This window comes from Salvelinus namaycush, chromosome 28, assembly GCF_016432855.1.
Source record: "Salvelinus namaycush isolate Seneca chromosome 28, SaNama_1.0, whole genome shotgun sequence".
In the NCBI taxonomy this organism is placed as follows: Eukaryota; Metazoa; Chordata; class Actinopteri; order Salmoniformes; family Salmonidae; genus Salvelinus; species Salvelinus namaycush.
This window is the reverse complement of record NC_052334.1, coordinates 29,996,904-30,011,553: the sequence shown is the minus strand read 5'-3', so window position 1 is coordinate 30,011,553 and position 14,650 is coordinate 29,996,904. Positions and strand designations below refer to the sequence as shown.

At 43.7% G+C, this 14,650-nt stretch overlaps 1 protein-coding gene across 1 annotated transcript in view; it reads left to right on the top strand.

Moving 5' to 3' along the window:
- LOC120023529 (chloride intracellular channel protein 4-like) overlaps window positions 1–3,190 on the top strand; it is a 29,879-nt gene extending 26,689 nt beyond the window's left edge. Inside the window, exon 6 of the mRNA XM_038967555.1 lies at window positions 994–3,190. Coding sequence (XP_038823483.1) covers window positions 994–1,158 — 165 coding nt within the window. The 3' untranslated portion in view covers window positions 1,159–3,190. The remainder of the gene's footprint in view (window positions 1–993) is intronic.
- The last annotated feature ends 11,460 nt before the right edge of the window (window positions 3,191–14,650 follow it).

Below are 14,650 nucleotides of genomic sequence, written 5' to 3'. Positions count from 1 at the left end.
TGGGCCTATGCCCACCCATGGCTGCACCCCTGCCCAGTCATGTGAAATCCATAGATTAGGGCCTAATGAATTTATTTCAATTGACTTATTTCCTTATATTTGTATTTATAATGGATCCCCATTAGCTGCTGCTTTGGCAGCAGCTACTCTCCCTGGGGTCCGGCAAAATTAAGGCAGTTTAAAAACATTACAATACATTCATTACATAATTCACAACACACTAAGTGTGTGCCCTCAGGCCCATACTCCACTACCACATATCTACAACGATAAATCTGTGTACGTGTGTATAGTGCGTATGTTATCGTGTGTGTGCGTTTCACAAACTCGGTCCTGCGCCCCCCCACATTTTGGTTTTTGCCCTAGCATTACACAGCTGACTCAAATAACCAACTTATCAAGCCTCGATTATTTGAATCGGCTGTGTAGTGCTAGAGTGGGGGGGGGGCAGGACTGACTTTGGGAAACCCTGGTATAGGCTACTGACATTGTTTGTCATAGGGTAAAATCCATATGGGGGAAATGAATGGGATGGAGGGAAGAAAGCGTGATAACCAGAGATTGTTCCAAATACTGCACTGCTATCATACATTTTCCAACTCTAATAAAAATTACTGCCAAATCGTCACCCATAATCTATTTTTATTTGTCACAAGCGCCGAATACAACCGGTGTAGCCCTTACCGTGAAATGCTTACGTACAGAATTGGTTAGGAGCCCGTAAAACGTCAGCCATCTCCTCGGCACCGTTATTCCCCAAGTGAGCCTGACCGACTATTATAGTGATCACTTATCAAAGCTACCTTTGCTGATAAGGTAGCACAATGCTGGAATGCTGGTGTTTGCAAAACATCTTATGTATGGGAATCTTGGTAGCATATGCCATTCTGCTACCAAGTCATGTTGTACCACTTTTGGCCTGTAGAGGGATGCGTTCTCTAGACGTTTGTTCTGAGACTGATGAAGTAAGTTAATGTCCACCTCCATCCACAGGTGGTGACCAAGAAGTACAGAGGCTTTGACATTCCCAAGGATATGACGGGCATCTGGCAGTACCTGCAGAACGTCTATACGTGTGAGGAGTTCACCAACACCTGCCCCAGCGACAAAGAGATTGAGATCGCCTACCAAGACGTGGCCAAGAGGCTGGTCAAATAGGGCTATTCCCCCCCCCCCCCCCCGGCACTGGGACTGGTCTGTTCAGACACGAGAAAGAACTATGGACTACCTTTCCTTCACTCATTTAAAGCAAACCTAATGCATAAATCTCTCTGTTCCTACCGTTCCCTTTTTATTTTTAGAAGATTTCTTGAGTACATGAAGCTCAAAGGTCCATTGGTTGTTACTTTTTTGTTTTCTTTTTGTTCTGATGATTGTTTCGGGGCGTCTGACTGGCGAGGCGGTCGAGCTACCTGCCAGATTGGACGCAGGCTAGTGTGTATCCGAGCTTATCAGTTGGAGGGCCATCGACACACACTATAAAGTGGCCTTCCGGCTGACACTCTGTTTCCACACGGGAATATGGTCACAAGTGTTTTTTTTCCTTCTGTTGTCTGTTCAATATTGATTTGCATTTCATGCTTGCTTTGAAAGTAACCATTACAAGACTGATTTTGTGTGTTGGTTTAAACAGTGTTGAAAGCTTCAGTGTTTTTGGCTCTAGAGAGTAAATGAGGGCAGGTTTCACTGCATGTACTGCATTAGACGCTAGGCCAAACCACAGTTGACATATCAGCGCGATATTCTTCATTTTACTGTTGCGTTGCTTGAGTCAATTGGTATAACTATAATACAGGTAAGGCTACCTGTTGTACATGCTCTGATACCATTTACTCCATAACCTTGTATGTGGACACATGGGTGCAAAGATCCATGACAATTATGCTACCTGAGCTCAGTCTACAGTAGGCTTAGATGTACCTGTGCCAGGTCCTTAGATGTTTTCAGCTCAGAACAAGGGAACCTAAGATGCGTGAAATATTAGATACTATGTAGCAAACAAAACCAACCATTTAGACTTGTATGGGAATACAAACTGTCCTTCATCACTGCATTGCCTCATATCACTGCTCCATATAGACACTGACTCATATCACTGCTCCATATAGACACTGACTCATATCACTGCTCCATATAGACACTGACTCATATCACTGCTCCATATAGACACTGACTCATATCACTGCTCCATATAGACACTGACTCGTATCACTGCTCCATATAGACACTGACTCGTATCACTGCTCCATATAGACACTGACTCGTATCACTGCTCCATATAGACACTGACTCGTATCACTGCTCCATATAGACACTGACTCGTATCACTGCTCCATATAGACACTGACTCGTATCACTGCTCCATATAGACACTGACTCGTATCACTGCTCCATATAGACACTGACACTCTTGGCAGTAATGCTCATTTTGCCCAAAATGAACATATTTTTTTTCTCTCTCCTGTACAGTATGAAGGGAAATGTTTAGCTTGTGTTGTGCTGGCAGCAGTGGTAGTTTTATATTACACTTCAGCCACCGAAAAGGGGACATTTTATTCGGGTCTCACTGTGGATTGAATGACTCCTGTTATCTAAACTAGTGAAGTAACAAAAACACACTCGCCATCTTTCTATCGCATACAGAAGAACCCCGATCAGCCATCAGAAATGGTGACACTAAAGATATTTATGAGAATAGGCATCGGGGCGAGGAGACTGGTAATGTTATGACTATCATTTAGGATTTCATTTTCTCATTATTTAGAATGCTTTCAAAGGTAGTGAGTGTATTCTGTCATAGTTTCAAAATGCTTTAGTGTGGCTAAAGCAAAAATATGTATCGTTTTGTTTTTTCTCCCCTTTGCCATCCTTTCGGACATTTGTTGTAATACAAATTTGATAAAAGGATTTGTAAATATTTGTTTTGATTATTCAGAGTTCAATGTGTAAATTGTATACATTCATTGGTTGGTTTGAATTGGGGGGGTGGTGTAAGCCTTTTTTACCTGCTTGGGTTTTAGTACTAGAAGACATCTCCTCTGGCCTTTATTTGTTTTCTCTTGCTCAGACGGTTTTAAAAATCACTGCAAATACGACATGTGTATGTCAATTTCAGAAGAAAAGATCCAGGCTATGTCATGGCTTTTTTTTAAACAATATTGACATTATTGAAATAAACCTATTATTGGCACTCTGGTTTGTGGGTGTGATTTGCCTGGGGGTTGTTCCAGAAAAGAGGATCAATGAGTTAGCCAGCTAACTGTCCTAAAAATGCAAAAAATAACCATATTTTTGAGGAATATAGATTTGGAATTGTAATGCTATAATTTACTTATTAATCAACAACCCATATTCAAGACAAGTTAAGCTTCCTAAATGAATCAGACAATCAAGATATATTTAACTGCTTACCGTAGTTAGCTGGCTAACTTAATGATCCTGCTTTCTGGAACACCCCACTGGACTAATGACCTAGTGCTATGTTCAGTGGTGTAAAGTACATAAGTAATACTTTAAAGTATTTTGACTTAAGTTGTTTTTGCGGGTATCTGTACTTTACTATTTTATATTTTTGGACTACTTACTTCCTTACATTCCTAAAGAAAATATTGTGCTTTTTACTCCATAAATATTTAGTAGTCATTACATATTGAATGTTTAGCAGGACAGGAAAATGATTCAATTCACACACTTATCAAGAGAACACATGGTCACCCCTACTGCCTCTGATCTGGTGGACGACTCACTAAACACATGCAGCTTTTGCAAATACTGAGTGTTGGACTGTGCTCCTGGCTATCTGTAAAAAAATATATATAAACAAGAAAATGGTGCTGTCTGCTTTGCTTAATATAAGGAATTTTAAATTATTTATACTTTTACTGTTTGATACTTAAGTATATTTTTGCAATTATGTTAACTTTTTATACTTAAGTATAATTAGAACCAAAATACTTTATTTTGCTCAAGTAGTATTTTACTTGGTGACTTTTTACTTGAGTAACTTTCTATTTAAAACTTATTTGGGATCGGTGTCCCTTCCACGGGATGGTTGCGCTAACGTAGGCTAATGCGATTAGCATGAGGTTGTAAGTAACAAAACAATTTCCCAGGACGTAGACATATCTGATATTGGCAGAAAGGTTAACAAGAATTTTAAGCAAACTGCATTGTCCAATTTACAGTAGCTATTACAGTGAAAGAATTCCATGCTATTGTTTGAGGAGAGTGCATAATTTTGAACAAAGTTATTAATAAACATATTAGGGACATTTGGGCAGTCTTGATACAACATTTTTAACAGAAATGCAATGGTTCATTGGATGTCTAAAACTTTGCACATACACTGCTGCCATCTAGTGGACATATAAATTGCACCTGGGCTGGAATAATACATTATGGACTTTCTCTTGCGTTTCAAAGATGATGGTACAAAAAAAAATACAAAAGAACAGTTGTTTTTTTTCTTTGTTATTTTTTACCAGATCTATTGTGTTATATTCTCCTACATTCCTTTCACATTTCCACAAAGTTCAAAGTGTTTCCTTTCAAATGGTGCCAAGAATATGCATATCCTTGCTTTAGGGCCAGAACTACAGGCAGTTAGATTTGGGTATGTCATTTTAGGCAAAAATGTGAAAAAAAAGGGTTGTATCCTTAAGAGGTTTTAAGGTATGTCTACTTTTTCCACCACTGGTTACAGTATGTGTTATTGATGGTAGATGGAGCTGGACTAAGACCAGTTTTTTGTTTAACTAATTGACCTCTTCATAGTTTTCACTATAGTGGAATGAATGTCCAACCCCTCCTTCCCCCCTGAAGACGCCTTCAAAATCAGCCTCCAGCTTCATGTTTTGGAGCCTGTCTGCTTCTTATTCTCTTCTGTTCCATTGCACAAACAAGTCAATTCTACTCGCAGATAATTCCCAAAGTTGTGCAAGCAGGAAGACGTGTGGGGGCGTACAGTTGGGTGCCCTCCAGATCATTAAAGTATTGTGTTTCACTCCCAGACATTCTCTTTTTTAACTGAATAGCATTGCCACACAGTCTCTCCTCATAACTCACACAGAGGAAATCCACCCAGACGTAAACAGATGGATGGACTGGAGCTGTGTGTGTGTGTGTCTGTCTGTGTCTCTGTCTGACTAAAACAAGGCTGGCTATCATTTAGAGTCAGACCACACATTCATTAGGGGGGAGGTTGGTATAGTGTATTAGGGTAATTGTGTCATTTGTGTGAGGGAGGGGTTGTGTGTCCGAAATGTTAAGCCCGTGCTGTGTTCCAGTCTCTGCTCTGCTCCGGGGGAGAACAGGGAGGCAGGAACCAGAAGACCAACAGGGGGAGCCAGTCACCATGATCTGCGATGGCCTTGTCCCCTGAGAGATGACATGTGTCTGGTTACTATATGGCCATATGAAATTGTGTTAAATTATGTTTTTGAGCAAGTGGTTGAAAGGATTTTTTTTTTTACCAAACAATATTAAATGCACTTAAGACAATTATTCAGCCAATACCCTTGTTCTTTAGAACTGAATGTCTTGTTTATGTGTTTATCTGTTTATCTGTCACAAGAATCCAATAGAAAAAATATATTTTCCCATATTTCACAATTCATGTCTGTTAGCATAGTGACTGACTGGTATCTCAGAGCACAGTAAGGTATTATTATATCTGTACCTGGCATTAGACCTTGTCCAGGGCAGCGCCAGCACAGTTTACACGTTCCACACAACACCCATTTATACAGCTGGATAAATATTTACCCTAGCAAAGTATCTTACTCAAAAGTACATAGTGATGTCCCAACTGGGCTTTAAACCTGCAACCCTCTGGTTACCTTAGCCCTAGAATGGGACATCAGGTTGCTGATGGGAAGGCAACATTAGGGGATAGCAGGCCATCTTAAAAACCTACACACTTCTCTATACTGAATAGAGTTGAATTATGTTAAGTCCAGTTTAGTTTAATAGAGCCAGACAGTCTAAAGTGGATTTATACTGTCGTCTTGAAGAAACAAAATGCAATTCATAGTCATTATCTGGCCTTTCGCATCCCATGGCTCCTGATGAAGAACATGTTTATATTAGAGGCACAGAGCCTGGTGTTAAATTAACTTTTATGGACAAATATTATTTTCATGATCGTTTTTGCGCTGCCACTTTGACTGCCAAGAGCTGTTCACTGTTGATTTGTGCCACGGGCCGCAATACAAAGCACAGTGTTTAGCTTCACTGTATAGGCCCAGGCTGTCCTGTTGAAAAACGTTAACGTACCCCTCACACGCACCAACCCACCCGAGACGCGAAAAGCGCCCGCTTCTGGCATGGCGGGCACGCGGTGTGTTGTTGTTCTTGGAAGGCGACGGGGCAGAAACATTCCTCCCTGACTCCAGTTCTGTAAATCTCACAGTCCCATAATGCTTTCCATGCACTTTATCTGCGCCTTACATCTTCGGCAGCGTTGGCTTTATGGAGAAAATATGTTGGCATCCGACACGTCCCTATAGAAAAACACTGTGTCTGCGACTTGTTAGCGAAAGAAAACCGCCGGGAGTTGGACATGTTGATCCTCCAAAAAGGTGTGTTTTTCTATCCGGCTTTATGAAAGTCACAAGCACCATGTATCGTGCTCCTATGACTTACGTATTCGTTTTTGGCTGTGTTAGAGGCCTTGTCTGTTATTATCTGCATAGGCTTACTGCTCTACAAAAAATACAGCCACAATCACCTTAAATAGCAGAGGTATAGGCCTTTCCCCAGGGGGGTTGCGGGTAGGCTATTTACTGTATGTCTCTCTGCTGTGCTGCTAAGATCTTCATATGAAGTGTTTTAAGTTTTAATTTGCATGTGTTTTGGTTTATATCAGAAGTCAATGTTTTATTATTGGGCTATCAGATGTTAACTGCAGCTGACTGACTGGTTACATGTTTCTTCTGATGGTTGACAGTTTCTGGCAATGTGATAGTGTCAGTGAGTGAGTTACTTTACAGGCCTGCAGTCTCCCATTGAGGACAATGTGCCAGTGGCTCAGCAACACACAGTACTGTAGATGTGACAGGGGTACAGCAGGGTGCCAACAGCATTAAAGGGCATGTACATACAAGGTCTGTGCCAGTTACCACACAGCTTATGGCATTGTGGCGCCGTGTCACCCCTCCATCCTCTTAACAGGGCGGTCTACGAATGGAAAGACTTATATTCTATTCAGAGGAGCCATTCCCCGTATTACCTGCAGTTAACCATTGCGGGTTTGTGTGCACACTGTTTGTTTGAGGGTTCATTAAGATGTGGGAGAGAGGGTAGGTTTCTCAGCAGGGCATGGGGGACTCTTGTGGGAGATAGGGCGTTGTGGTGGTCCCTTTGGGCTTCCCAGTGAGCTTGTCTGGTGTCACCCCCCTGGGCCCTTCACTCACACATTGTGGTGAGTGTGGCTCTGTGCTGGCCTGGCAGTGAGGGGCCTACTACAGTCTGTGGAGGGTGGTCTGTGAGACAGCCCCTCAGGCCCCACTAGAGGACACTGTACCACACCAAGCCTGGAGGGAACAGTTTCCTGACCTGGCAGAAACTGGAGTCATGGCCTGAATCCCAACTCACCCACTTCCCGTTGCCCCTCGCCCCCCATTTGCGCATTCATGTACGCCTCTGCCATTTGCACAAGTGTCCCAAAGCTGAGGGAGTGAAAATGATTGAGGGTGTAGGGGCTAATTAGACCCTCAGCGACTTCGACCGAGGCTGCAGGCTTCAGAGCGAAGTGCTATCCCGACATGCACTGCGATATGTTTGGAGTTTGTGTAATTTCATACAAAATAATGGATAGGCGTGCCTAATAATGCCACGTGCATTTGTTTATCTCTGATTGTGAGACTTGAGACACGTTACTGAGGTTTATATATTGTAAAAACAACAGTGGTGATTTATTTATTAGAATTTCATGCTTGTTTTATTATTTAAAAGTGGAACATGAATTGCATCGTTCAAGTCAGGAGTGTGTCCAGAAGTTGATGAGTTTAGTGATCCCATCGCCACTCCCTGGAAGTCACCCTCTGAGTTTCGTCAGCAACACGTGACAACAGAGGGCTCTCTGAGCGAGTTGGTAGGAGTGGGGGGGGGAGCTTCACCGATGGATAACTGCATACATGGAGTGTGTGTGAAAGTGGGCGTGGTAAATAAGTGGGTGGATCAACAGAAGTGGGTGTATTGAAAGCGAATAAGCTAATTGGGCAGATTTGTTGCTGCTCAAGGTGGTTTTTCGTGGCTGATTGGGCTGCATGACGAGTCTCCTAACCTGCTACGTTAGTTTTCCTAAACTGCTATGTAAACATTTAAGCTGAACCGCGGTGCTCCGGGCTATGGCTGGGCTGGATTGATGGCAGCATTCGCGCGAAACTGAAAGCGCAAACCACTGCTTTTAACCAGGGCAAAGTGACCGGAAACATGACCGAATACAAACAGTGTAGCTATGCCCTCCGCAATGCAATCAAACAAGCTAAGCGTCAGTATAGAGACAAAGTAGAGTTGCAATTCAACGGCTCAGACACAAGAGGTATGTGGCAGGGTCTACAGTCATTCACGGATTACAAAAAGAAAACCAGCCCCGTCGCGGACTAGGATGTCTTGCTCCCAGACAGACTAAATAACTTCTTTGCTCGCTTTGAGGACAATACAGTGCCACTGACACGGCCCACTACCAAAACCTGCGGACTCTCCTTCACTGCAGCTGACGTGAGTAAAACATTTAAACGTGTTAACCCTCGCAAGGCTGCAGGCCCAGACGGCATCCCCAGCCGCGTCCTCAGAGCATGCGCAGACCAGCTGGCTGGTGTGTTTACGGACATATTCAATCAATCCTTATCCCAGTCTGCTGTTCCTACATGCTTCAAGAGGGCCACCATTGTTCCTGTTCCCAAGACAGCTAAGGTAACTGAGCTAAACGACTACCGCCCCGTAACACTCACTTCCGTCATCATGAAGTGCTTTGAGAGACTAGTCAAGGACCATATCACCTCCACCCTACCTGACACCCTAGACCCATTCCAATTTGCTTACCGCCCCAATAGGTCCACAGACGACGCAATCGCAATCGCAACCACACTGCACACTGCCCTAACCCATCTGGACAAGAGGAATACCTATGTGAGAATGCTGTTCATCGACTACAGCTCAGCATTTAACACCATAGTACCCTCCAAACTCGTCATTAAGCTCGAGACCCTGGGTCTCGACCCCGCCCTGTGCAACTGGGTACTGGACTTCCTGACGGGCCGCCCCCAAGTGGTGAGGGTAGGTAACAACATCTCCACCCCGCTGATCCTCAACACTGGGGCCCCACAAGGGTGCGTTCTGAGCCCTCTCCTGTACTCCCTGTTCACCCACGACTGCGTGGCCATGCACTTCTCCAAGTTTGCGGACGACACTACAGTGGTAGGCTTGATTACCAACAACGACGAGACAGCCTATAGGGAGGAGGTGAGGGCCCTCGGAGTGTGGTGTCAGGAAAATAACCTCACACTCAACGTCAACAAAACAAAGGAGATGAATGTGGACTTCAAGAAACAGCAGAGGGAGCACCCCCCTATCCACATCAACGGGACAGTAGTGGAGAGGGTAGTAAGTTTTAAGTTCCTCGGCGTACACATCACGGACAAACTGAATTGGTCCACCCACACAGACAGCGTTGTGAAGAAGGCGCAGCAGCGCCTCTTCAACCTCAGGAGGCTGAAGAAATTTGGCTTGTCACCTAAAACCCTCACAAACTTTTACAGATGCACAATCGAGAGCATCCTGTCGGGCTGTATCACCGCCTGGTACGGCAACTGCTCCGCCCACAACCGCAAGGCTCTCCAGAGGGTAGTGAGGTCTGCACAACGCATCACTGGGGACAAACTACCTGCCCTCCAGGACACCTACACCACCCGATGTCACAGGAAGGCCATAAAGATCATCAAGGACAACAACCACCCGAGCCACTGCCTGTTCACCCCGCTATCATCCAGAAGGCGATGTCAGTACAGGTGCATCAAAGCAGGGACCGAGAGACTGAAAAACAGCTTCTATCTCAAGGCCATCAGACTGTTAAACAGCCACCACTAACATTGAGTGGCTGCTGCCAACATACTGACTCAACTCCAGCTCACTTTAATAATGGAAATTGATGGAAATTGATCAAAAATGTATCACTAGCCACTTTAAACAATGCCACTTAATATAATGTACAGTGGGGCAAAAAAGTATTTAGTCAGCCACCAATTGTGCAAGTTCTCCCACTTAAAAAGATGAGAGAGGCCTGTAATTTTCATCATAGGTACACTTCAACTATGACAGACAAAATTAGGAAAAAAAAATCCAGAAAATCACATTGTAGGATTTTTTATGAATTTATTTGCAAATTATGGTGGAAAATAAGTATTTGGTCACCTACAAACAAGCAAGATTTCTGGCTCTCACAGACCTGTAACTTCTTCTTTAATAGGCTCCTCTGTCCTCCACTCGTTACCTGTATTAATGGCACCTGTTTGAACTTGTTATCAGTATAAAAGACACCTGTCCACAACCTCAAACAGTCACACTCCAGACTCCACTATGGCCAAGACCAAAGAGCTGTCAAAGGACACCAGAAACAAAATTGTAGACCTGCACCAGGCTGGGAAGACTGAATCTACAATAGGTAAGCAGCTTGGTTTGAAGAAATCAACTGTGGGAGCAATTATTAGGAAATGGAAGACATACAAGACCACTGATAATCTCCCTCGATCTGGGGCTCCACGCAAGATCTCACCCCGTGGGGTCAAAATGATCACAAGAACGGTGAGCAAAAATTCCAGAACCACACAGGGGGACCTAGTGAATGACCTGCAGAGAGCTGGGACCAAAGTAACAAAGCCTACCATCAGTAACACACTACGCCGCCAGGGACTCAAATCCTGCAGTGCCAGACGTGTCCCCCTGCTTAAGCCAGTACATGTCCAGGCCCGTCTGAAGTTTGCTAGAGAGCATTTGGATGATCCAGAAGAAGATTGGGAGAATGTCATATGGTCAGATGAAACCAAAATAGAACTTTTTGGTAAAAACTCAACTCGTCGTGTTTGGAGGACAAAGAATGCTGAGTTGCATCCAAAGAACACCAAACCTACTGTGAAGCATGGGGGTGGAAACATCATGCTTTGGGGCTGTTTTTCTGCAAAGGGACCAGGACGACTGATCCGTGTAAAGGAAAGAATGAATGGGGCCATGTATCGTGAGATTTTGAGTGAAAACCTCCTTCCATCAGCAAGGGCATTGAAGATGAAACGTGGCTGGGTCTTTCAGCATGACAATGATCCCAAACACACCGCCCGGGCAACGAAGGAGTGGCTTCGTAAGAAGCATTTCAAGGTCCTGGAGTGGCCTAGCCAGCCTCCAGATCTCAACCCCATAGAAAATCTTTGGAGGGAGTTGAAAGTCCGTGTTGCCCAGCAACAGCCCCAAAACATCACTGCTCTAGAGGAGATCTGCATGAAGGAATGGGCCAAAATACCAGCAACAGTGTGTGAAAACCTTGTGAAGACTTACAGAAAACGTTTGACCTCTGTCATTGCCAACAAAGGGTATATAACAAAGTATTGAGATACACTTTTGTTATTGACCAAATACTTATTTTCCACCATAATTTGCAAATAAATAAATTAAAAATCCTACAATGTGATTTTCTGGATTTTTTCCCCTAATTTTGTCTGTCATAGTTGAAGTGTACCTATGATGAAAATTACAGGCCTCTCTCATCTTTTTAAGTGGGAGAACTTGCACAATTGGTGGCTGACTAAATACTTTTTTGCCCCACTCTATATGTATATACTGTACTCTATATCATCTACTGCATCTTGCCATCTTTATGTAATACATGTATCACTAGCCACTTTAAACTATGCCACTTTTATGTTTACATACCCTACATTACTCATCTCATATGTATATACTGTACTCGATACCATCTACAGCATCTTGCCTATGCCATTCTGTACCATCACTCATTCATATATCTTTATGTACATATTCTTTATCCCTTTACACTTGTGTGTATAAGGTAGTTGTTGTGGAATTGTTAGGTTAGATTACTCGTTGGTTATTACTGCATTGTCGGAACTAGAAGCACAAAAATTTCGCTACACTCACATTAACATCTGCTAACCATGTGTATGTGACAAATAAAATTAGATTTGATTTGATTTGGTCTAACCAATACTGGAGAGCTGATGTTACACCCATCGTTGTTAATCCACCCACTGATGTTACACCCATCATTGTTAATCCACCCACTGATGTTACACCATCGTTGTTAATCCACCCACTGATGTTACACCCATCGCTGTTAATCCACCCACTGATGTTACACCCATCGCTGTTAATCCACCCACTGATGTTACACCCATCGTTGTTAATCCACCCACTGATGTTACACCCATCGTTGTTAATCCACCCACTGATGTTACACCCATCGTTGTTAATCCACCCACTGATGTTACACCCATCATTGTTAATCCACCCACTGATGTTACACCCATCGTTGTTAATCCACCCACTGATGTTACACCCATCGTTGTTAATCCACCCACTGATGTTACACCATCGTTGTTAATCCACCCACTGATGTTACACCCATCGCTGTTAATCCACCCACTGATGTTACACCATCGTTGTTAATCCACCCACTTCTTTTGTAACACCTGCTTTCAGACACACACTCCAAGTGTGCAGTTACCAGCCGATTAAACTCAACTCCACGATTTACGATGAAGTTGAGTGGCAACTAATGTGTGCGGCCTGGAGCGCAGACGTTCTATGTTACTGTGGGTGCTGAAATCAGTGGTGTTTGATTAAAACTTAATTTTATGTGAAGTCGGACTTGAGTCCGCCTACACTAGTCGCCGCTCAACTCCATCGTAAATTGTTGAGTTTAGTCGGCTAGCAGTTACCCATACTTAAGAAACTACCACTGGGAAACCTGCCATTGTTCTTATCTCCTCTACAGTCAGCACTTTTGTAGGAAGTTTGTGTATAAGTTACATGCCTTCTACATGAGTTAAGTATCTTCTTCTTGATTGGTATGTCTGGTCATTTGTGTGGGTGGCTTTATGAGATTACAATAGCGGTCTGTTTTGTTTTGTCTGTGACAAACTATTAGACATAAAAGACTTGCTCCGTCAGCACCCCTCTTTCCGCCCCCACGAGAAGATTTACCTTGCAATTTATATGCTATGCTAGTGTGTCAGAGTTGCCCTCAGGGCATATCTGTCTGGTATGTGGCAAATTATTGCTGTGTGAGTGTGCGTGTGTGCGTGCATGCTTGTGTGTTTGTTTAAGCCTGTATGTGTGTGTGTTTAGCATATAGAACCTAAAAGTATCAATGTTATTCCCTGGAAAAGAACCAGGAAACACCAGTATGTTTAGCAAACAGATAATCCGAGGCGTGTGTGTGTCTGGGAGTGCGTGTTTGTGTGTGTCTTTGTACTAAAGTGAACGAGCAGGTTCCCTTTTTAGACCTGTGGCATACAGTATACAGGGGGAAGAGGTCTTTGAAGTGCTGGGTCTGCCATCCATCTCCAAATTGCTGGCTTTCATTTCACGCCAGCTACTGCAGAGGCCAGGGCTATTAAAGAGAAACGCTCACTCGGCCCCTACCCCTCCCTACCAAGTCTCCATGGTGAAACTACAGCTAGAGTACTAGGCCACTTACTCGGAGCACAACTTAAAGATATGGTGAGGAGATGATTATACTGTCAGAATGCTTTAGTGTAGGGCAGAACACAATATAGAGAACTACAGTGGAGTAGAGTGTTGGAGCACAGTATTGTGTTCAATAGAAAAGAGTAGAGTAGAGAAGACTCATTGTTCAGTAGAATAGAGTACAGTCAAACATAGCACAGTTAGTAGAGTACAGCAGGGTTTCCCAAACTCAGTCTGGCTGTCCCTCTAAGTGCACGTTTGTTTTTTACCCTAGCACTACACAGCTGATTTCAAACAATCAAAACTTGATGAGGAGTTAGTTATTTGAATCAGCTGTGTAGTGCTAGGGCAGAAACCAACACGTGCACCCAGGACCAAGTTTGGGAAACCCTGGAGTAGAGCACAGCAGGCGCATGAGATCCGTGTGACACTCTCTAAAGTGAACCTCTGATCTCTTACCGCAGGTGCTCCTCCGCCCCCAACTTCTCAGTCCTCTGATCTCCAAAGCAAGGTGTCTGCTTTACTCGCCAGGAGCCATAATGGATGCTATCGCATTTAAAATTAACACTGGAGGGGGAGAAGGAAGGAAAACCCGGCCTATATCCATTGCCCTGCCGCTTTACCACAGTAGACAATACACAGGGCCTCCGTGAGTGTCTGAGGCAGGTTGTCTCTCCTAAATCAAATCAAATGTATTTATGTAGTCCTTCTTACATCAGCTGATATCTCAAAGTGCTGTACAGAAACCCAGCCTAAAACCCCAAACAGCAAGCAATGTAGGTGTAGAAGCACGGTGGCTAGGAAAAACTCCCTAGAAAGGCCAAAACCTAGGAAGAAACCTAGAGAGGAACCAGGCTATGAGGGGTGGCCAGTCCTCTTCTGGCTGTGCTGGGTGGCGTTTATAACAGAACATGGCCAAGATGTTCAAATGTTCATAAATGACCAGCATGGT